We start from the raw sequence: 23,483 nt of genomic DNA, 5'->3' as shown, positions 1-23,483 counted from the left end.
GGTTTATATCCTGACCCTGGCACTTCAGTGACTCTGGGTCTTAACTCTCCTTGTGTGGCAATATTCTCATTTGTAGGGGGTGGTAATCAAAGTCCTAGTCTCACAGGGTGGTTCTGGGAGTCAAATGTGTTCCCATGGAAAGTGATGGCTTACACATGGTAAGGGATCATAACTATTGGCAACCATCATCCACCTCCTGACACTATTTCAGCCTCTGCCTGGGGTTATCACTGCTTCTTAACAAAAGGCAGGGATATGGTTCTGTTAATTGTGAAGCACCATTTGGGATACTCAGAAACATGACCTTATTCTCCATCATTCCTCCAAGATTCACTGGTGCTTATGCTCCGACCAGAAACCCCTGGGAAGAGGGAAGTCCTGCCAGAGTCCCTGCTATGAAGTGATCTTAGTCACCCTTGGATACAGTGTGTTCAGAAAAACACTTCCCCCGCCCACCTTATAATTCACTTTCTTCTGCCTTCTTCAATTTCTTGTGAGTCCCTTTCCCCTTCATTTACCCTTTGGTTGGTTCATTGATAGCAGTTTGTTTTTTTTCTTTCTTTTGTAGTTCATTTCTTCAAGTGTGCCTGCACGTTGAAGGAGAGCAGGTCAAATGAGCCAAATGAGTCATAGCCTGAATGCTTGGGTCAGTCTTTCTTCTAAGAGCTTGAGGAAAGTAAAGAGTATAGAACCCATTGGCTTGCCCAGTAAGAAAAGTGATTTGGGGCCAGTGCTCTGGTGCAGTGGGTTAGGCCACAGCCTGTAGCACCAGTATCCCATATGGGCGCCAGATTGATCCTGGCTGCTCCGCTTTTGATCCAGCTCCCCTCCAATGTGCCTGGCAAAGCAGTAAGCGATAGCCCAAGTGCTTGGGCCCCTGCATCCATGTGGGAGGCCTGGAAGAAGCTTCTGGCTTCTGGCTTTGGTCTAGCGCAGCCCTGGTCATTGTAGCCATTTGAGAAGTGAACCAGCAGATGGAAGATCTCTCTCTCTGTCTCTCCTCTCTTTCTCTCCCTGCAACTTTGCCTTATAAATAAATAAATCTTTAAAAAAGAAAAAGTGCTTTTGAGAACCATACATGGAACTGGCCTCAGGAGATTTTTATCAACAAAATTTTCAGTGGAAAATATGGAAAAAAATCATTTCCTATTCCTATGTGGCTTCCTCACACTTGGATCTAAGATGGTTAAAAACCCAACTCAGGAGCGACTACAGGAATGGTCTTACATATGTTAAAAAAATTCACTCAAGTTCAACATACTCCTAAATGTGAATCTTCCTGGAAAATCTTTGCAAGGTTATGCCTCATTAGAAGCATCACCAAACAAGGGCATCCTAGGTAAAATGATGCCCATGCGATCTCCCTGGAATAGCCTTCAGTGAGGCTATTCCACGCTCACTTGCAACTGACATTCTACATGTGCAAAATGTTTACTTGAAAAATGCAATAAAACAAGAAAATATGGTATAATGTTTGTGTCCATCGGTCACCCAGAATATCACACCCTGAACAAAGGTCAGGGCTAGCAACTCTCTGCTGGAATGTGTTTGTTTTCATCACTTCATAGCAAAATGAGAGTCTTCAAATAAGATAGCAACAATCTGGTACAGAGATGATCGAATCTCCTAGCCATTATCGCTGAACACAATGTCCTAGTCTGCTCCAACTTATCTCATGACATCTGCTTAAGACATCATGACTTTTTGTCACTTTTTCCTCCATCTCCCACCACCACGTTGGTTGCCAATCCTTGTTAACAGTGCAGCAGGATGTGATCATTGACAAGACTCACAGGTTTATGAACTGTCTCTGTAGCACTGTGTTCTTTTCAGGAATTTGCCTTGGCAAAGTTCTTGCGTTTATTATATTAACTTTGGGCTGACAGAGGCCATTCCTAAATGCTGCAAGCCCAGTGAATCTGAAATATTCAACCCCTTAAGGGGTTGGTCTTGTTTATAAAGGACATGATGCTCTTCTAGTTGGATGTATTACCTTATAGCTTACAGTTTATCTTCAACTATCTTTTGTGGTGATAAATCATAATTACAAGAAGAGAATAAGTCCCAGAGGCAAATGCCACACAGGTAAGAAAATCCAGAATCTAGAGTTTTCTGATTTTTAGAACCTGTGTTCTTTCTGCAATATTCTACTAGGATAGATGTTTTAAGTAAGCAAATTACAAAGAAGCAGTAGAAGAAAAATAATCTTCAATTCTTAAAACATAGCATATCATAAGGCATTCTTTCTAAATTAGGAAGGTATTTTCTCACTCACCAAGGGATGTGTTTTTAATAAAAATATATCCAACTTTTATGCATTCCTTACAAAAAACTCATTACCAAAATTCTTATTAACTCTTCTTATATTTAAATATTTAGACAAGGGTAAGACATTGATCTTATTGCTTTCTTTATTACCTTCTCCACTATCCCCCCTCCACTTGTGGCTTAATATTTTTCATGATAAAGTTGATAATTTTCAGTATGACATTATAACATGTACGTTATAAAGCTTGAGAAAAGCACAAAATAGATGTGAAACACTTAAGTACACTTGCATCCCCAGCAGTAAGTAGGTTTTTTACAAAAAGCAGTGTAGTCAAGGAGTACAGGTTTATAATTTATATCAGAAGTAACTAAAAAGGGAAGGGCTTCCAATTCATGTCAGAATACAAAGTGGTACTTAGCCTGATCAGTTATTGAAAAAAAAATATAGTACGTGCCAGTATTGTGCTCCATACTGTGGAAACATTGATACTGCATAGTGTGTCCTCCCGATGTGTACAGTTTAGGTGGGAAGCACAACCCACTTGGAAAGCTAATAAACTCCCCTTATTATTGTACCAATGCAAAGGAAATATTTTTTAGCATAACCTAGGGTTGGAAAAGACTGACAAGTCTTAAGACTGCAAAGATTGCCCAAGTAGTAAATGTGTAGACAAATGGTTGCAGCAGTAGAAATAGAGCTGCTAAAGAATCTCTACTTTGCAGACTGAACTTAGAGCAGTGTTGCGTCACAGGAAAGTCGCCAGTCCTCAGCAGACCAGAGGGGTTCCAACCTGGATGATAGGGCAGATAGATGGAACCAATCAGCATGATGAAAGGGAGAGGGTCTAAATTAAAACAAGGCTCTCATAAATCATGCATTAGCCTCCCCATGATGACATTCTGCTGGAAGAGGGAGGGGTGAGCAGGAATTGAATCATCATAAAAACAAGTAGGGAGTTGGTGGCTCCCCTTCTCAGGGTGGACATGTCATTCCAGAACAAGTTCAAAGGGCAGGCCACAACGTAGAGTTCTGTCTGAGGATGAGTCTCAAAATCTCACGAAAAGGCAGTTAAATTCGTGGCAGGACAGTCTAGAATCTCTGCCTAGCCTGCATTAAGCAGAAGGCTTCTATCTCTATGTTGCCAGTGGACCAATGGCACCATCTGCTTCTAGACATTCAAACATCATTCATAGAGCAACCACAGAGAATTAGGAAAATGCATGACACACACACATTGTTACTTTCAGATTTCAATTCTTTCCCTGCTCCCTCTAGAACATCATGATTGTTCTCATCAGAGGGATTGATGCAAGCAGCTGTGAACAGACTTAGCATGCAAAACAATTTTTTTGCAACACCTGGGTGAGGCATTTTCCAGTCGTCTCCTAAGAGTGCCATAGGACCCACTAACGTGTCGCCTATTGGGACTACCTTGGATGGAGCACTTAGTGGAGACCAGCTTTCAGGTGGCTGACTACACTTTGGTGCAGCTATCTGCAAGACACTTGTAAAGTTTACTATGAGGGAGTCTTCAACAAAGGTCACGAAAACTGCATATGATGAAAAATATGCATGGATTTCAAGTTTGTACTAAAACTCATCTTTGAATTCTATAAACTTCTTGAAATACCTTGGTTTAAACTCATTTTATGCCCAATCCTTTTAAAGACATCTTATTTAATGTGTGCTGTTGATGCATTGAACTCAACAGCATGACAGCTTCTGCCTGAACAAAGCTTACCCAACACACATAACTTCTCCGTAAGGCACACCACAGCTCTCTTGCACTTAGCACATAGCACTTCAGCACTATGCTTGGGGCTGTTTTAAACAGCAAAACCACTACCACCAACCCCCCCAAGAAAAAAAATGCAAAAAACAAGGCACCCAACAGAGCGCAAAAAGGAAGCATGTTTGCAGTGTGAGAGCTGAAACAAGCAGGCAGAGGCTCACCTGGTTGCACACCTCAGGTGTTTTGCTGTCCCCAGGAACATAAAGCAGAAACTTGGGTGTGATGACGATGATGCATGGGAATGTGGTATATATGCAAATAGAATACTATTCAGTCATAAAAAGAATGAAATCTTGTCATTTGCAGCCAAGAAGGTGCAGCTAGATACTATCACTCTAAGTTAAATAAGTCAGACACAGAAAGACAAATATCTCATGTTCTACCTCATAAATAGAAGTTAAAAAACCAAACAAATAACCCCTTAAATCTGAACACAGAATGGTGATTAATATATGCTGTGAAGGGTGAGGAGGTAGAGGGAGTTTAGATAATGGGTATCAAAGAGTTAGACTGAAGGAATCAGTTCCTAGTGTTACCAGCATAGTGAGAAAGTTTGCAATAACCTAGTAGATATTGTATGAACAAATGGAAGAAAGACGTCCAAGCCCCCAGTCATAAAGTAATGTCAGTGTTCTTGGAGTGGGGTCCTGGAAGGCCTTGAGGTGCTAGCCTTCCAGTTCCTGGGTGATGGGGAGAGCCAAGGAATCAGAGGAACGGTGGAGTAGCAAAGGGCATTGGAGGACTAGGGAGGAAAGCAGCTATTTGTCAACTTCTATGGATGGGAACATTTCAGGATTTTTAACAGTTGATGTGGCTGAATATGAGCCTGGTAACAAGTGCCACTGGAAAAAATTAAATAAGATGGCACAGGGACAGTGGAAGAAAATACTCAGATTTTAGAATGGGACACCTTTAGGAGGATGCAGTGTAAGAAGTGGGAAAGGGGCAGCAGTTCTGTGTAGAACCTTACTGTTTTCTAAGCCACAGATTGTATTTTTACACCATTTTGTAAAAACAAAGCACCCTTAATCTTCCTGCTTATTTGGAGCACATTAGGTGCAGAAGGTACTGAGGTAAATAATAAAGGAAGGAAAACAAGAGATTCCCAATAAGAGAAAAGAATTAAAATGAGTACCACTTGAACTTCCTAGTGTCTGAATATTAATAACGCCCTCCCTTTGACTCAACAGAGGGCCGTGGGATAGAAAGTAAAGGCATGGTGCAGGTACTGTAGCGAAGCGGGTAAAGCTGCCGCCTGCAGTCCGGCATCCCATATGGGCGCTGGTTTGGGTCCAGGCTCCTGTACTTCTGATCCAGCTCTCTGCTATGGCCTGGGAAAGCAGCAGAAGATGGTCCAAATCCTTTGGACCCTGCACCCGCGTAGGAGACCCAGAGGAAGCTCCTGGCTCCTGGCTTCAGATAGGCACAGCTTTGGCCTTTGTGGCCATCTGAGGAGTAAACCAGTGTATGGAAGACTTCTCTTTCTCTCTCTCTCTGCCTCTCCTTCTCTCTGTTTGTAACTAACTTTCATATAAATAAAGAAATCTTAAAAAAAAAAAAAGAAAGAAAGAAAGTAAAGGCGTGAGTCAAGGCCAAGCAGCAGAAGCAGCAGGTCTCTCCTGGGAAACAAGGATTCATACTTGGTTAACCTTTAGGAAATGAACAGCAGATATTTCCCACACAGCTGCTATTTCTGAAGACAAAACAATTGCTTGTTGGTGTCAACAGGTTGTGGCCTCTCACTTTGCATTTGGAAACAGTTTGGAGTCCAGTAAGTCATTTTTTTTTTTAAATTTGACAGGTAGAGTTATAGACAGAGAATAAGAGAGACAGAGGGGCCGGCGCCATGGCTCACTAGGCTAATCCTCCGCCTTGTGGCACCGGCACACCGGGTTCTAGTCCTGGTTGGGGCACTGGATTCTGTCCCAGTTGCCCCTCTTCCAGGCCAGCTCTCTGCAGTGGCCAGGGAGTGCTTGGGCCCTGCACCCCATGGGAGACCAGGAGAAGCAGCTGGCTCCTGACATCGGATCAGCGGTGCGCCAGCTGTAGCGTGCTGGCCGCGGCGGCCATTGGAGGGTGAACCAACGGCAAAAGGAAGATCTTTCTCTCCCTCTCTCTCTCTCTCACTGTCCACTCTGCCTGTAAAAAAAAAAAAAAAAAAAAAAAAAAAAAAAAAAAGAGAGAGAGAGAGAGAGACAGAGGGAAAGGTCTTCCTTCCGTTGGTTCACCCCCCAAGTGGCTCCTATGGCTGGCACACTATGCTGATCTGAAGCCAGGAGCCAGGTGCTTCCTCCTGGTCTCCCATGGGGCTTTCCCAGAGCAGGTGGGACTCGAACCAGTGACCAAATGGGATGCCGGCACTGCAGGTGGTGATTTTACCCACTATGCCATGGTGCCAGCCCCAATAAGTCATTTTTGATAATAATTTTTGAGAAAGTGACTTTTTAAAAAAAGCAGGAGTTTTTTAAAGGATGCCCAAGAACTATGAGAAGACTGTAGAGACAAAACTATCTTACTCTCTGTTTAATGCTCTGAAAATCGTAACTACAATAAAAGAAAGGAATCAAGGCATCTATGAATCCTTTTTCCATGCTTACAAGTATAGTTTTAATCCATATCATTCAGAGGTTGTGAACAGCATCTCCTTCCAACAGTCTGCCAAATCCTGAATACAGATGTTTCAGCTTAAAATTTGCTTTTTCTAGTGAGATGGTCAGTAACCTTTTTTAGATTTAAAAAAAAGATTTATTTATTTGAGAGGCAGAGTTAAGGAGAGAGGGAGAGACAGAGAAAGATCTTCCGTCCGCTGGTTCACTTCCCAAATGGCCATAGCAGCTGGGGCTGGACCAGGCCAAAGCCAGGAGCCTGGGACTCCATCTCAGTCTCCCATGTGGATGCAGGGATCCGTGCAATCATGCCACCTTTTGCTGCTTTCCCAGGTGCATTACCTGGAACCCAGATTGGAAGTGGAGCAACTGGCACCCATATGGGATGTGGCATTGCAAGTGATGCTTAACCCACTGTGCCACCACACTGGTGCCATTACATAACTGCAAAGTGTTTCTCAAAGGCACTCCTGGCCTAAGAAAAAGTTAAAAACCACTAGCATAAAGGAAAAGATAATTAGTTCATTTATTCATTTCTTGAGTGTATATATTTATACACTTGATTTCTTTCCTCCACAATGCTCCCCTAATTGGGATCCTGCTGGATTCATCGGCTTAAAGAACAATTGAATTATTTTAAACAGGGGATGGACAACTTTGGCTCAGTGCATCTTTTTGTATGGTCTGTAAGCTAAGAAAAATAGTGTTTTGTTATATTTGAAATTTAAATTCCAGTCCCCATAAATAAAGTTTTGTTGGATCTCAGGCACACTCATTTGTTTGTGTTGTCTACAGTTTCTTTCATGCTACAGCAGCAGAATTGAATAGTTGTGACAAGAGACCATATGGCATGCGGAGCCTGAAGTATTGACAATCTGGCCCTTACCAGAAAAGTTTGTCAGCCTCTGATTTAAAACGTCATTTTATCTTGAAGGGAAAGCATATCACATACATCATGTATCTGGATTGATACTGTGATGTACTTTAAGGAATCAAGTGTATCTGACAAGTGTGCAGGGAACACTTCAATCACAGCAATTCAAATATTTAAATAAGACATAGGTAATATTTATGAGTTTTAGCAGTATTAAATCATTTGATCTTCACAACTCTTTTTTTGCGGAAATTTTGCATGTGAGGGAACTAAAATTTGAAGAGCTAGGGACATGTGTTAGAGGCTATAGCACTAAGTAGCTGACCTCAGTTTGAGTTGAAGCCAGGCATCTATCTTTGAGACCAATGTACATAATCAAGAAGCTGATGATTTAGTTAAGAAGCTTTGTATAGGTAAGTGTATTAGTATATTTTTCGTTACTAGAACAGAAGACCTGAAGTAGGCTAAGGAATGTTTCGTGTTTCTGGAGATGCAAAGTCTACGTTCTCATCTGGTGTGGACTTCTTTCTTCTTGCTGGCAGAGTCCCCAGGAGGCACAGGGCATCACGGGGCCGGAGACATGGGAGTGCTCAAGGCTCTGTGTCTGTCTTGACTCTCCCTCTCCTGATAAAGTCCCTGGGATTCAGTCGTGGGGTTTCGTTCATGACCTTATCTAATTCTCATCACTTCCCAAAGGCCCTACATTTAAACAGCACTGTCAGATTAAGTTTCTTTTTTTTCTTGTTTTGACAGGCAGAGTGGATAGTGAGAGAGAGAGACAGAGAGAAAGGTCTTCCTTTTTGCCGTTGGTTCACCCTCCGTGCTGATCCGAAGCCAGGAGCCAGGTGCTTCTCCTGGTCTCCCATGGGGTGCAGGGCCCAAGCACTTGGGCCATCCTCCACTGCCTTCCCGGGCCACAGCAGAGAGCTGGCCTGGAAGAGGGGCAACCAGGAAAGAATCTGGTGCCCCGACTGGGACCAGAACCCGGTGTGCCGGTGCCGCTAGGTGGAGGATTAGCCTAGTGAGCCGCAGCGCCGGCCCAGATTAAGTTTCTTAATAATAGCTTCACAATATGGATTAAATCTCAACACATTAAGCCTTGGGGCAGGGGGAGCATTCAAACTGCCTCCAAGCCATAGCGGTAGGAGACCGATCTCAGTCTTTCCAAAATCATTTTCTTGATATTACCTTATTGCTTGTTTCTTATTTCTCTAAGATTCTTTCTTCTTCTTCTATAAAAGGGGAAAAATGCCTAGCTTTTCACTTTATTGTAAAGACAACAGAGAATATATTTACAATGCTGATATCCTATAAATAGCTTGTTTCATTCTTAGTGTGTAAGAGATGTTTTTCCAAGAAGCACCCACAGTAAATCTGCTAAGCCAATTCTGGGGGTAGAGGGAGGTGGTGGCTATTACGAGTTGCAAAGATAGCTAAATATGTTTCTCAGTGTAAGGCCTAGGGATCACCCCAGGCTGCTGGCTCCTTAAGTAAGGCAGTTTATCCCCTTGGGAAACGCTCTGTACCCCTCATGCAGTAAGGGAGCAGCAAACCCTGCTGATGTTGGGATGAACAGCTGGTAACTCATCCTAGAACGTTTTTTTTTTTTTTTTTTTTTTTTTTTGGCTGTTGGACAGTGCTTGCCTATAGAGAAAGTGTGGACCCAACGGTAAGAATCAACATCACCATGTAGAAAAGAAAAGAGTTATCATGCAGAGCTAAGAGAGGCAGTCATTGTGAGGTAAGGGGTTTTAAGTTGTACTCTAGCATTCTGTTTTTGGAGGAAGGGAACTTCAGATTGAGGCACAGGGAAGTGAGATGAGATTACTTTGAGTTCTTATATGATGGCTGGGGAAATATCCACTCCAGATTAGAGAATGGAGAAATCTTGTAGCAGACACTCTATTTGATCACCATCCTAGGGCTTTTATTCCATTGATGAACAAATATTAATTACCTTCCCGCTGTGCCAAGTACTGTAATCCCATCTTCTCGACTGATTTTCCCAATCACTCTGGGAAGTAAATATTGAGACCTGAATTTTATAGATGTGAAAATAGACTCAGAAGGGCTAAGTAACTCTTAACTCAGAGCAGCACTGCTAGAAAGCATGAGTCAAGAACAGGAATCAAGTTCTTTGACACCTATGCTACCACCCTTTCAATCACTCCTCAGCTATCACTGGTGGGAGTGGCCTATATGAATATTCATTCAACAAATATGTACAGAGACACTGCTCTATGAATGAGTGCAACACGAAGTATCTTCCAACACACACTGCAGTAAAAGCCAGACTCGAGAGAGAGGGTGGGAGACAGTGGGAATGGACTGCTAATGGGTACGAGTTCCCTTTTAGGATGTAGAAATGTTCTAAAAGCAGAATTTCGGTGTTGTCTGCACAGCTCTTTGAGTACATTAACAATCAACGAACTACAAGCTTTAAATTCATGAATTTTGTGATACATGAATGATTTTTCAACGAAGCTGCTAAAAATGACACAATCATGATGAATGTACCAAAAAAAAAGATAGACTCCTTAAAATTAGAAGGGAAATAGCTGTATGTCCCGCGAATCTAGAATGCAGTGTAAGATTGAGATATCATAAACTGATTTTGGTACATGCCACAAGAAATTACTATAAACGTAAAAACCAAACAAAGCACCCTGGATGTAGAATTGTCTTATGCTGTGCCATTTCATGCCTAGAAACTAAAAGAGGGGATTCTTCCCTCTTTCCCGCTTTTTGTGTAATTACCATGGGGGTTGTGTGAGGCTCAAAATTGGGTTTGTTAGATTCACTTTTTCTATACCAACAAGAAGAATTCAACAAGAAATTACCAAGCACCTCTTTGCTCCTGTTTTGTACTAAGTGCTACACAGAGAAAATCACTGTGCAGCAAGCCCACACTTATCTGTGAAGCCTTAAGTTGATTCCTCTGTGGACTGAGAATTGGGGTCTGAATGCAACAGGGGTGGACACAAATTCTGACTTAGATGGGCACAATGAAACATTCATATAAAAAGTTCCCACTGATGATTCTAACCAACCAATCTTATCATTCAACAGTGCAGATTAAATTTAGTGCCTATTTCTATTGGAACTCAATTGAGAATGGCACTACATTTAACCCTTTTCTTGAGAGAAGGCCCTAAGAATTAATAAGGCTTTTATTCTTTCTCATTTTTAAAGAATTTATAAGCTTAAGGCAAACCACTCTGTATCATTAGCAAATACATTTTAAAGATTTATTTATTTATTTTGAAAGTCAGAGTTGGGGAGGGAGGGTGGAAGGGAGAGTGTGAGAGGCAGGGAGAGAGAGAGAGAAAAAGAGAGAGAGAGAGAGGATCTTGCATCTGCTGGTTTACTCCCCAGATAGCTGCTATGGCCAGTGCTAGGTCAGGCAGAAGCCAAGAGTAGGAGCCAGGATTTCCCATGCCAGTGGCAGGGGCCTAAGCACTTGGGCCTTCTGTTGCTTTCTGCAGGCCATCTGCAGGGGGCTGTATCAGAAGTAGAGCAGCTAGGACACAAATGGGCATCTCTAATGGGATGGTGGTGTCACAGATGGCAATGTCACCCACTACGCCACAATGCTGATCCCGATTAGTAAGTACATTTCAAACAAACTGGAACTTTAGAGAAGGGAGTTTGGACTAGTGGTTAAGATGCTGGTCAAGATGCCTATGTTCTATCAGAGTCCCTAGTTTGATGACTTAAGTAATTAGGTCCCTGCCACCCATGGAAGGGACCTTGAGTTCCTGGCCATTGTACACATTTAGGGAGTGAACCAGAAGACAGGTACTCTAAAAATTAAAACCAAAAAAACCGCCCACATTTAAAAATTATAATTTACACTAAAAGAAAGAGGCGATAGTCATGTTGGCTGATACAAAGAACGTTCTTGAAAGACACTCTGAAGTCCCAGAAGGCATTCTCAGGGCAGTCCAGATTCAGCTGTCTCTGATCACCTTCTACACTGACCACATAGGAAGAAGAGGAACGGCATGAACAGGCGAGCCTGAGAACTGAACAATCTGGGGTGCTTTCTATCTCATTATATACAACAGACATTAATCTTATGCACATATTATACTTACTAAGTGAGGCACAGAAATTACAGCACTAAAGCACATTTTAAAGGTTGAAAAGCATATTTTCTGGCTGCACAAAATCATTTTCCTATAAATATTCTATTTCACCTATTTTGGTTAATCTAGGGTTACCACATATATTATGACAAAAGTCCATTAAGCAGTGTGTGTTTTTCAAGGTTCAGAAAATTAGTTGATAGTTTCTGTGTATATTTTAAAGTTTATAACTTGGTAATTCTTTGAAGTTATGGAGCTATCTGTATTGGGCTTGTTGGGACAAACCCCATTTGCTGACTTTGGAAAAGTTTTTCTGTGCTTACTCATCTCTAAGGAACAAGGACTAAATCATATGACTAGCGATCATCTCCACCATTTCAATTAAAGGGTTTTCAAATTTTTAATATGACATAAATAAGTTTAAGGGTTGAATGTGGATGAGTTCAGGCATAGTTCAAAAAGCTGTATCTCCTTACAGTTGTTTTAAAAGCACCTATCGTGAAAATAGCCAAGCTTACCAAGTGTCAGGTGTCATTTAACATGTGTGTACATTACCTCAAGGGAGATAACCCAATATCCAGTTACATGGCCTTCCTGTCCCCATTATATGGTTCAAGAAGTGGAGGCTGAGAGCTTAAGCAATCTAACATCACTCTGTTAGCACGTGCGAGAGCCAGGACTATGACAGTGATTCCCAAACCTTGATGTGGATGCAAAGCACCTGGGTCTCCTTGACGAAGTTGCAGAGTCTGATTTTGCAGTTCTGGAGTCCAGCCTGAGAATCTGCATTCCTGACAGGACACTGCTGCTGATCCAGATCTTACTTTAAGTAGCAAATATTACATGGCTCAGTAAAACACACCCAGGGAGGTGACGCTGTGGCGTAGCAGGTAAAGCTGCTGCTTGCAGTGCCGGAATCACGTATGGGCACTGCTTCCAGTCCTGGCTGCTTCTCTTCTAATCCAGCTCTCTGCTGTGGCCTGGGAGAGCAGTAGAAGACGGCCCACGTCCTTGGGCCCCTGCACCTGCGTGGGAGACCGGGAAGAAGATCCTGGCTCCTGGCACGGCCATTTGGGAAGTGAAACAGCAATGGAAGATCTGTCTCTCTCTCTCTCTGTGCCTCTGCTTCTTTGTAACTCTTTCAAATAAATAATTAAAAAAAAAATCCAGATAGCCTTCTACTTGGTTTGGAGTACACACATATTTGGCGATTGGGATTCTGGATAGTAGGAGCTTCCAGTGGATTTTCTTCCAGTCAAAGCTGTGATCATTGCCCTTCTCTGTGAAATATTTATCCCCGGGGCATTTCTTTCTTTACACTGTCATTTGTTTCCACTCTGCTGGAATACTTAATTTTGTTTTTTAGCACCTGGCAGACTACCTAGATTGGCACCAAACTCCCAGTCTCTTCTGCCTGGACTCAGACACTTCCTAGCCTTCTGGTCTTGCAGCCAGGTGAGCCCAGGTGACTGAGTTCTACATAACGGGATGGGAATGGAAGCGCTGTGTGCCCCTCTAGGCCTAGCCCACAAGAGCCTCTGTGCAAGCCGGTGCTCTTTCCCCAGAAAACCACAGATCTTTTGAGAGTCACATTTGAAGGTGGCAGAGCTGCAATATCGAGGAGCTTAAGTCTTGGAGAAAAGCTGCTTGCTCACTATAAACTCCTGTTATGGTTAGGTCATTATGCATTTTGTTTGTTACAACAGCTAGCTTAACTTTACTACATAGGCCATCACTAACTATTTGCTGAATGAGTGGAAGACATAGTTTTTCTATATTGTGATCTTGCTCATTTGATTTAGGAATAAGTAAAAGAGAGGATTTCCATACTATAAAACAATGTCAGAAAAATGGATTCATAGGTAAGAACTTGTTTTCTCTGGTCAGAATGTCCATAATTTTAGTACAGAGCCCACGCTGGCACACTTTTGGCACTGTAAGTAGAGCAATGTCAAAGTGCATGCAGTTTCGAGGTGGTGTAAGTTAATCATGTTCAGATCGGCATGTTGTTAGTGTTACTTTGCTGTCAAAAGGTGATTTTCAAATGCAGACATCTTGTTCATACTTGCTGGAAGAAGCAATTTTTTATTTCAGGAATGGAACAGTGAATGGACATTTGGGGGAAAAAATAAGAGCCAAAGTGTTTAATTTTAAAGTAACATTGACCCTCTCACCCCAAAATACTTTTATAGTCTTGGAATGGCAACAGCTAACCTCTGCTCCCTCCCTGGAACTTGGCCGAGCAAGTGCAACTCAAATAAACAACAAATACTACAGTAGGAAAAACCCTTTCTTTAGAGGACACAGGAGTGAATACTAAAGCCAAAGAGCTGTACAAACCCAGTCCTCAGGCACAGAGCTGAGGCTGAGGGCGCAGTCATCCTGAAGCCACTCCGCACCTGTGCCGTACGGATGTCTCCACCTGCTTGGGTCTCCATTTCTTCATCTGCAAAATAAGGTTTCAGTGATTCTCCACTGTCTGAGAACCAATGCTCCCTTTCACAATATATTTATAAAACACTATTAAAAATAAAATTCATAGAAAACAAAATCTACCTATACACAATTTTTTAAAAGAAGTTATAATTTATAATAATTATAAATTTTAAAGGCCTGACACAGGTATACCACAAAATAGGGACAGTTGTTTAGCTTAGTGGTTGATACCAGTTAAAATGTCTGTATCCCTCATCAGAGTATCTGGGTTCAATTACCGGTTCAGACTTCTTGCTAATGAAGATGCTGGGAGAAAACAGTTATGGCTTATCAGGGGTGGGGAGTGTCCAGCCCATGGGCCACATAAAGCTGGTGAAATCATTTGGTCTGGCTCTGCCAAGGCAACCGCAGGTGGGACTTGAAATTCAGTAAATCTACAGCAGACTAATTTTTAAGTTGATAATTTTGTATGGCCTAAGAATGATGTTATAAATATCAACATGGCCCTTGGCAGAGAAAAAAGGTTCCCCACCCCTGGTTAAATAATTGGGTTCCTGGAGACTAGGATTGAGCTTCTGGCTCCTGGCTTTAGCTCAGTCTTAGCTGTGGCAGACATTTGGGGAGTGAAGAGCAGACCAATGGATGCAAGTGCTCTCTTGCTCTCTCTCCTCCCCCCCCCCCGCCCCGCCTCTCAAATAAATAAACAAACATAATCCTTGCATCTCAAAGTGTCATATTCACTCCTACAGATTACATTTCAAGGACTCCATTAGTTACCACAGAAGCTGTACTCCTTAAACAAAATAAAAAAATAAACATAAACATAGAAGGCATAATAAAGTAGTCCAATGCTTTATATATCTACTAATAAAAAGTCTGGATTTGAAAGAAGCCAAAGATCTAAGGCCATTCCACCCAAGTAATAAAGAAAAAGTTACAAAAAGCAGTTTTATTTGTATTCAATAAGAGAAACAAAAAAATAACCTAAAGTGAAGTAGGGCTGGCAACTCAAGTCAAATAATGGGCTGCTAAAAGGGAGAGACTCAGGAAGAACTGGGCCTTGTCTATGAATGTAATGCCAGAATTTTTTCTAACGCTGAGAGAGGATGAGGCAGTTAGAAAGTGTCACAGAAAACATCTCTTCTATTTTGCTAACCTACGCATATGGAGAGGCAGGCACCCCTTAATGTAAAAGCTTTGCAGACAGGACAAGCGACTAGACTGGAAAAGGAACCAAGAATTCCACAACATAGCTTATTATTATTATCATCATACTGCTATGTAGGATGGCAGGAGATATTTTTAAAACAACCTTAATTAGCAGAACTCAGAGGCAGTTGGATATTTCCTTTGCAAATGTGTTTTAGTAAGTAGGGGAAGAATCTGAATTTGACATGTACCATCTTTGTTAATAAATAACTGAGTTCCATTTGTAATTTTCTCCTGGCTTTTTCTCCCATCACCCACCTAGAGAAAAAAAAAAAGCAAAACAAACACAACTCACCATGTTTGTTCATTTTTCAGAGCTCTAGAATTTATCTTAGAAAACATGGAAAAGATGGAAGACTCACTAGCAACCATTTTAAAGGCCAGTTAGACCAACTGTTTTAGATGAAAATTACAAAGTTGGCATAGTCATTTACGGAACGGGCACAGAATCTCGGGACAACACTGGGTGTGGGTAAAATTCCTCTTCTGTAAAGAAGCTATTTTCTGTGCAGGGAGACTCTCATGATACTGTTAGTTTCAGACCAGACTCTGTTCTAATATCCCTTTACTGTACCACAACCTAGCATGATAGCCTTTAAATCACTTGTATTTATTTCATTTGAATATCAGCACATCACACAATTATTATAAGGAAACTTAACCATTTTCCTCTCTAGAGAAACAGCATTCATTTTATAATAAATATTTTGAGAAAATACAATTTAAAAAAATAAGCAACTCATATTGATGCTATATTTCAGCTGTTTTTTTAAGAGTATGAGCATTGGAGTCAGACTTGGATTTGAATACTGATTCTACCAATCATATATGCAAGATCAACTATGAGTATAAAGAGCTTAGTAAAGTTCAAGGCACATAGTAAATCCTCAAGTGTGAGCTATTACTATTTCTAATCAAAGCAGTGGTAGCTGCCATTTATAAATATTTACTATCCATGCTTTATGATCATTATTGCATCTATCCCGCCTCTTCATTCAATGGATATTATTATTCCTGTTAAACACATGAAAAACACTGAGGTTCAGAAAGGAGTAGAAACATGCCCAAGATCTGAGCCCAAGTGTGTCAGAACTTAAGCACCAATGCTCCTAACCACTACATTTTTGCTTCTTAAATTGTTGAGGTCCATTAAAAATCCTGCGGCGTACATGTGTGCATTGGGAGCATGGGAGGTCTCTATAAACGCACTTTAAGAATAAACATTTTTCATGTTAATGAGGAACTCTAAGATAACTAATATTTATGTTCCAAGTTGTCTGGATAATTGCCTTAAAACCAAATATTGCTAGAACTTTTAGTGTTTAGGTTTGCATATGTTTTCACTTCCATATTAGAGCTCAGTTCTGCTTTCGTTGTAGAAGGAATAGAGGCTGACTTAATAGGGAAATGATGCATTCGTGCCAGAAGTAACATCACTAGGCGCTGGACCAATGGAATAGTCTGAACAGAGCCAAAGGGGAGAGCTGAGCCACCACATAAGGCCCCGCAGTGTGTGTGTGCTGATCTACGGGAATCTGCACTCAGCACGAAGCATCATAACCACATCATAGGCGACAGCTCTATTCTGCCAAAAACATCACCACCCATATTTACTGTTAAATTTTATTAGTTTTATAGTTTTGCTTGTGACTAATCTGTAAACTTGATTTCATTTTATACTTGTGTAAAAGGTGTAAGCATAAAGAGTTTATACCTGGTTTTATGTTGAGATAGGCAACATAATAAATATGACAAGTAAAAACTGAGCTAAGGGGCTATTTTTTTTTCTTTCTTATTAAAAGGGGATGTGCATGTTGCAGGTTTGAAAAACTCCACTCTACACTGTACTGCCGGGGACTGAGGTCTTCTGCAGGTCACCACCAACCTCATGTGACTTCTGGAATGATTAAAAGAAATAATGAAAGTGAGAATGTCTGGCCCATAGAAGTTATTGAAATGGTTGTTCAGTCTCCTTTTTCTGACCCAGGCAAAATATGAAAGTTCAATATAGTCTAAGCTCTTTTATTCTAAGTGTGGTCTGGGGACTAGGAGTATTGATATCACCCAAGAGGTAGTTAGAAATTGAGAATCCCAGGTGCCACTCCAGACATACTGAATGAGAATCTGCATTTTAATAATACCCTTGGCTGATTTAACAGATGCATATTAGAGTTTGAGTAGCACTAGTCTAGGACTGCACTCTGTAACAGTCTTTAGGCTAACTTTAGAGATTACAGAAAGGCTGGGCACAAATGGACAAAATACAATGTTCCACCCTGGGGTTCAATATAAATATTACTATTTACCACCGGCTCTTCATGAGTTATGTTTGCATACAATGGGAGCTTCTTTAAAAGGGGCTTAACTTCTAATACAGAATTAGAATTACATCTATTAAATACATGAAATCTGTTCCTTTATGTTAATAAAAAAATTAAAAGATAAAATGCAATAGCTGGAACAAAAAAAGACCAAAAAATGTTTTGAAATGAAAAGCATTCATAAAAGCTTGCTGAATTTTGAATAAACAAATTTTAAGATCTTGTCAAAACATTTTTAGGTCTCTGTTGTCCAACAGCAATTCAAATCATTGGCATATGTTAAGCTTTTAAATACTTTAGCTCATAAGAGCTGATCCAACAAAGTCCTGCTTAATTTATGATGACTGTGTACTTACACTGACAAAACAGCACATTATAAAAAAAAGTGTGATAGTGCATACAAAATGTTTTAGTTTTACTGTTCAAAAAAAGATCAGGTCATATTCAGCAGTTACAATTTTGTTGGTGTAATTCACCTACAGAATATCTATGCTTTTCTTCTTGATCCCAGTGGCCTTATCCATTGAGGGCATGCTTTACTTAAAAAACAAAACAATCAAGTTAATATTCAAGAGAGTCATTAATAGCTAAAATGATCTTGATACCATATGTTGAAGGGCTAGTTTGGTCAAAGCTTGAACTATTCCTTATTGTTCTATGTTCATAGAAATCACATTCAGACAACGTAAACCAATGCAGATTATGTATGTATGTATGTATGTATGTGCATGCATTTGTATATATGGTTAGGCCTACTAGAAAATTCTCATCATCTTTGGGTCTGTGATATAAACAGGTCAAAGGTATGCTACAGGCTGAATGTTTGTGTACCCCTCCCACTCTAATTCATACGCTAAAGCCCCCATCCCCATTGTGATATTTTGCAGTGGGGCCTTTGGGAGGTAATTAATTAGGTCATGAGGACAGAGTCCTGGAGAATGGGATTAGTGCTCTGGTAAGAAGAGACAGGAGGGAGTGATGATCTCTTTAGAACTCTCCTACCAGGATATGCAAAAAATGAGGCCATCTGCAAACCAGGAAAGGGGCCCTTACCAGGAAGCAAACAGGCTGGCACCTTGCTCTAGGGTCTTTCCAGACTCCAAACCTGTTCCAAATAATATTAGCTGTTTAAGCCACCAAGTTTGTGATTTTTACCCAAAATGACCACAGCAAAAACAGAACCCTCCTTTATCTTGCATGGTCTCAGGTAACAGCAAACAAAGAAGTCAAGCATGTGCCATGAGGCTGAATTAGTGCCATTATGGCTAAAGCATTCCAGGGCCTGCAGATTACAAGGACAGTAACTTAACAGAACTACAATAGCCAACTTACCTAACTTCAGCTTTAGGTGTTCAGAGGTTGTCTTGCAGTCTTTTTAGCCTTTAATACAATCAATTCACAGTCCCCAGAACCATACAATTCTTCTCTATCCAATACTTCAAATTCTAACAATTTCTGTCCATGTATTAAGCAATCTGAACTTGGATACTGATGAATTAAGAAGAATCCAAATATGTGCTGAAAGAAGTGTACTTGTTTTAAAAAACACATTACTCCTTGCCTGAATTAATTAATCAGTTAATATTTTTAAGTTAAGTCGTGTCTTCAGCAACTCAACTCACATTTGGCATGACCAAAGTTTAATTAAGTTGAGAACTCGGTAGTACTTTGCATTAACATCAGATGCTAGTACTCATCTCTAGCCAGTCAGCCCTTTATCCTCTAATATGTCCTTGAAAATGGCAAGTATCATCCAGTCTATCCAACTGTTCAACAAAGACACTTACATGTTGAATGTTAATCATTTCCATATCAAGGTCACTATGTTGACCCTCTAGGACTTACTACACTGAAACCACTGCATTATGTAACAAACACTTTAGGGAATGATAAAAGTATGATCTTGGTCCCATATTAAATTTAGTTTCACTGAGATGGGTGGCCCTTATCTTCCTTTAGTCAACCATTAGATTATGAAATAGGTTGATGTGTACCTATAGTCCCATATCACCTTTATACTCTATGATATTAACTGAACTAGAATTCCAGGATATGTAGAATTATTCTTACATTATTAAACATTAATATGTTGGTATGAATACAGCAAAGGAATAGCCTTTCAAAATTACTGCATCTCAGAAATTACAAACATAAATTTTGCTTCCTTTCAAATGGCAAAGTAGCTTGCAGTCTTTATTAATAATTTTTGGTGGAAATGCTTTAGGCCAGATGCCAATTTTAGGAGGCCAAGTCTCACTTTTACAAAGAAAAGCTGACATATTTTCTAGTTGCTCCTAGTGAAAAAAATACTTCAAAGAGGAACTAAAAATTGAGTGTAGAAGATGAAGTTAATATTTCAGATCTTTAAGGCTCAAGGGTAAAGGAGGACTGTTTGAGAGGAAGTTTAACACCTGACATTCAACTGGCAGCCTGCACCTGACGACCTAGGAAGTAGAACACAAAGACCTCAACATGTATACATACATAAGGAACAAGTGGCTTTGATGTACGACACAAAGAAATGTGTTGAATACATGCAAAAGATAAGAATGCTTATCTAAGAAATGCGAGGCCCCTTTTTGTTTATAAGGGTAACTACTGGACAGGGCTAACACAACTAGTGGCTATTTCCCTACTACACATGAAGGGAAGAATGTGTTTTCATGTGCATTGAACAGTGTTTTGGCAGAGAGGGATGGGAACTTGGGAACTGTTGCTCCCAACTGCATCAGAACAGAAGGGATCCACTTCGTCTCCTCTGAACTACAACTGTACATAATGGGATAAGGGAGAAGGGGCGGCTGGGTGGGTGTAGGAATCACAAGCAGTATGAATACTCAGATGGAAATGATAATAGTTTGAGCTTAATTCAAGAAGAAATGTTTGAAATGGCTAACAGATGCCTCTTGTTAAAGTGCAGCATCAGGCAGAGAGAGGGCCAGAAGAAATTCTGGATGAAGCAGGAAGGAGGTGGTCAGGGTTGGGATTTTGCACTAACAGTTCTTTGTCCCCACAAATAAAGAAACCACTCAAAAGGTGCCAAAGGGCAAGAGCAGTGTTTTGTGGCGCTCACTCATGTATATTGGTTCCCATTTAAAAATTAACTGAAGACACCACACAAACTCCCTTAGCATTTTTCCCCAAGAGGCATCAAAGCCCTTTCTAAACACTATCTGTATGATACCTCTGTGAGGTAGGTAGCATAATTCTAAATTGCACTCATAAGCAACCTAAGGCACAAATAGAGACTGGGTGGCAAACTGGTTTGGACAAAAACCAATTATCAGGTCCCTGGACTTGTTCTCACAGCAACATGCTTCCTTCATATTGATGCAGGCAACTCAAGAGATACTGCTGGCCGGCGCCGCGGCTCACTAGGCTAATCCTCTGCCTGCAGCGCCGGCACACTGGGTTCTAGTCCCGGTCAGGGCGCTGGATTCTGTCCCAGTTGCCCCTCTTCCAGGCCAGCTCTCTGCTGTGGCCAGGGAGTGCAGTGGAGGATGCCCAAGTGCTTGGGCCCTGCACCCCATGGGAGACCAGGAGAAGCACCTGGCTCCTGCCTTCGGATCAGCGCGGTGCGCCAGCCGCAGCGCGCTGGCCGCGGTGGCCATTGGAAGGTGAACCAATGGCAAAGGAAGACCTTTCTCTCTGTCTCTCTCTCACTGTCCACTCTGCCTGTCAAAACAAAACAAAACAAAACAAAAAAACAAAACAAAAAAAAATCACACACACACACACACAAAGAGATACTGCTATGAAATGTCCTTAGAGGTAGTGGCCCTAAGAGCCAAATAAAACCATTTATGAGTCTGGGAAGATAGCACAGGCTCAGGAACGGGGCCTTGGGAGATGCTCTTCATGTAGTACTAGCACGTGCAAACCTTCTGCAAAAATCCATGAGATCTCATCCATGATTGTGGGGGAAATGGTGAAAACGCAATTCTCATTGCCCCACCAGGCTGAGATCTGAACAGTGGTGAACCAAAAAAAAAAAAAAAAAAAAAAAAATTACACAATCCCAGGAACTTTAGTATGAAAACCTCAGTCTCAACTTGTGCAGCAAAATTATAAGTTCTATATTTTGCTAATGATGTTGATGTTTTTGAACAGATACATTTTCACATTCTTGGTTCTCCATAATTATCTTGTGTCATAACCAAATTACCTGTATGAAATATAAATGGCATTGATACCAGGATCTGAAGCAAACAATGCATCTGGCCAGCATACATTGGTTCCATATATTTCAAGAAACACTTAAGTACACAAAGGAAGCGTGCAATGTTAAAGAGATGACATGAATAAAATTGGTGGCTTGTCTAATGCAGAATCCAGTGTCCCTCAGGAAACTGAAGATACTCAAAAGTTGCTCCCCAGTTTCTATTAACAACACTCTAAAAATGAACATTTCCATTTGATACAAATATACAAATTTAAAATGTGTGCAGTTCAGAATGGCCTATCATTTTCAGATTGCTTATGTGCCAGAAAATATACAGTCAATAAAAAAATACCAGAGAGGTGGGGACAAAAGGCTCTCTGGATCTGTACAGGAAAAATGAGTATCACTTCAGTAGGTAGTGATCTGTGGCGGAAGTGGCATCCTTGGAATCAAGAAGCACTGACAGATGGCAGGTCACAAATCCGGTGATGGGGGGTAAGATGGATAGTAAGGCCCGTTTTCCTGTGGAAAGAAGAAAAAAAAGAAAAGAACATGAAGTATCAAGACCCAATTAACCGGGAATGAGCTGGAGAGAGATTCCTAGTCAATGAGAAGGTGATGTGAAACGGCTGCTACATGTGTGGCACTGAGCAGGCCCTCAGTCACGAGAGTCTGTCAGAGTTACTTTAACGCAGGCAGTGGCAATGAAGAGGGTACTATTTTCAATGACAGCACCACTTACTGAATGTTCCACCTGGCGGACATTGTACAGGCACTTTTTTGTTCATTATCCCTTTAAATCTTCACTCAATGCCATGAAGTGCATAACAGCCTCATTTTACAAAAGACGGAAATGAAGATCACATGTTATTCACCAAAGGTCACCTAGCTACAACCAACAGCTGGAATTTAAATCCAATTTTATGTGCATCTACAGCTTGGATACTTTTTTTTTTAGATTGTGTTGTCCTAACATGTGCCAAATCTTAGTACAGTTATGAAATAAAACACTATTATCACCAAGGAATTTATAACTGGGCAGAAAAGAATCTTCTTCACGACATGCCTGAGTGGCAAGTCTTGTAGCAATCACAGTTCTCAGGGCATTTAGCTCAAGACCAAAATGGAGAATTAAATGCCAGAACTTGAATGTGCCCTGTGGAAAGCAAGAAATCAGTGGGAGAGATGATCTTCTGGCCTTCACTTTGGTTAATTTTGTCTTAATCAAAATGAAGACACTTAGCTTTATGGTAAAAGGATCCTGGATTGGATTTATGAGACTTAAGGTTGGGTCTTTATTTTAAGGAAAGTATTTCTTTGACAAAGAACTTGTCTCTCCAACTTCTCATGCCGTGGGCAGTTCAATGTTATCTGAGAGACTGAATGAGAGCGCTGCTGTTCTTCAGAACAGATGTTCTCGGGAAGGAACTGATCCCGGGAAATCGACTTTCTGATGATAAATCTGACCAGGCATCACAACACCTTTTCTTACTTACATTTCTGAAAACTTCAGAGAAATTATTATCACTATGTTTTTGCAATTTAGTACTCTGCATCACGATCTGCTTTACAAACCAATCCTGCATCTTCAACATGCATGGCATGTTGAAAGGCAGTGAGCCAGCATTGTTATAAATGTAGTCAAAGAAGAACATACACATTTTTATCTGGTAGCAGTTCTTTAAAGTTCAATGATTGTTTCCAGGAAATATTTGATTGTTCGGCT

At 40.9% G+C, this 23,483-nt stretch overlaps 1 protein-coding gene across 4 annotated transcripts in view; it reads right to left on the bottom strand.

Annotated features, from left to right (window-relative positions):
• Positions 1 to 21,647: 21,647 nt before the first annotated feature.
• Positions 21,648 to 23,483, bottom strand: part of GDAP2 (ganglioside induced differentiation associated protein 2) — a 69,462-nt gene continuing 67,626 nt past the window's right edge. For all 4 annotated transcript variants that reach the window (XR_016210713.1, XM_070077810.2, XM_002715714.6 and 1 more), the window contains one exon: positions 21,648 to 22,279. Coding sequence is in view for 3 of the 4 variants with exons in the window: in XM_070077810.2 (XP_069933911.1) it covers positions 22,232 to 22,279 (48 nt within the window). In the remaining variant the exon portion in view is untranslated. The remainder of the gene's footprint in view (positions 22,280 to 23,483) is intronic.

This window comes from Oryctolagus cuniculus, chromosome 7 (assembly GCF_051225735.1).
Source record: "Oryctolagus cuniculus isolate XC-2025 breed Fujian yellow rabbit chromosome 7, ASM5122573v1, whole genome shotgun sequence".
Classification (NCBI taxonomy): Eukaryota; Metazoa; Chordata; class Mammalia; order Lagomorpha; family Leporidae; genus Oryctolagus; species Oryctolagus cuniculus.
This window is presented reverse-complemented; position numbering and strand designations above follow the sequence as displayed.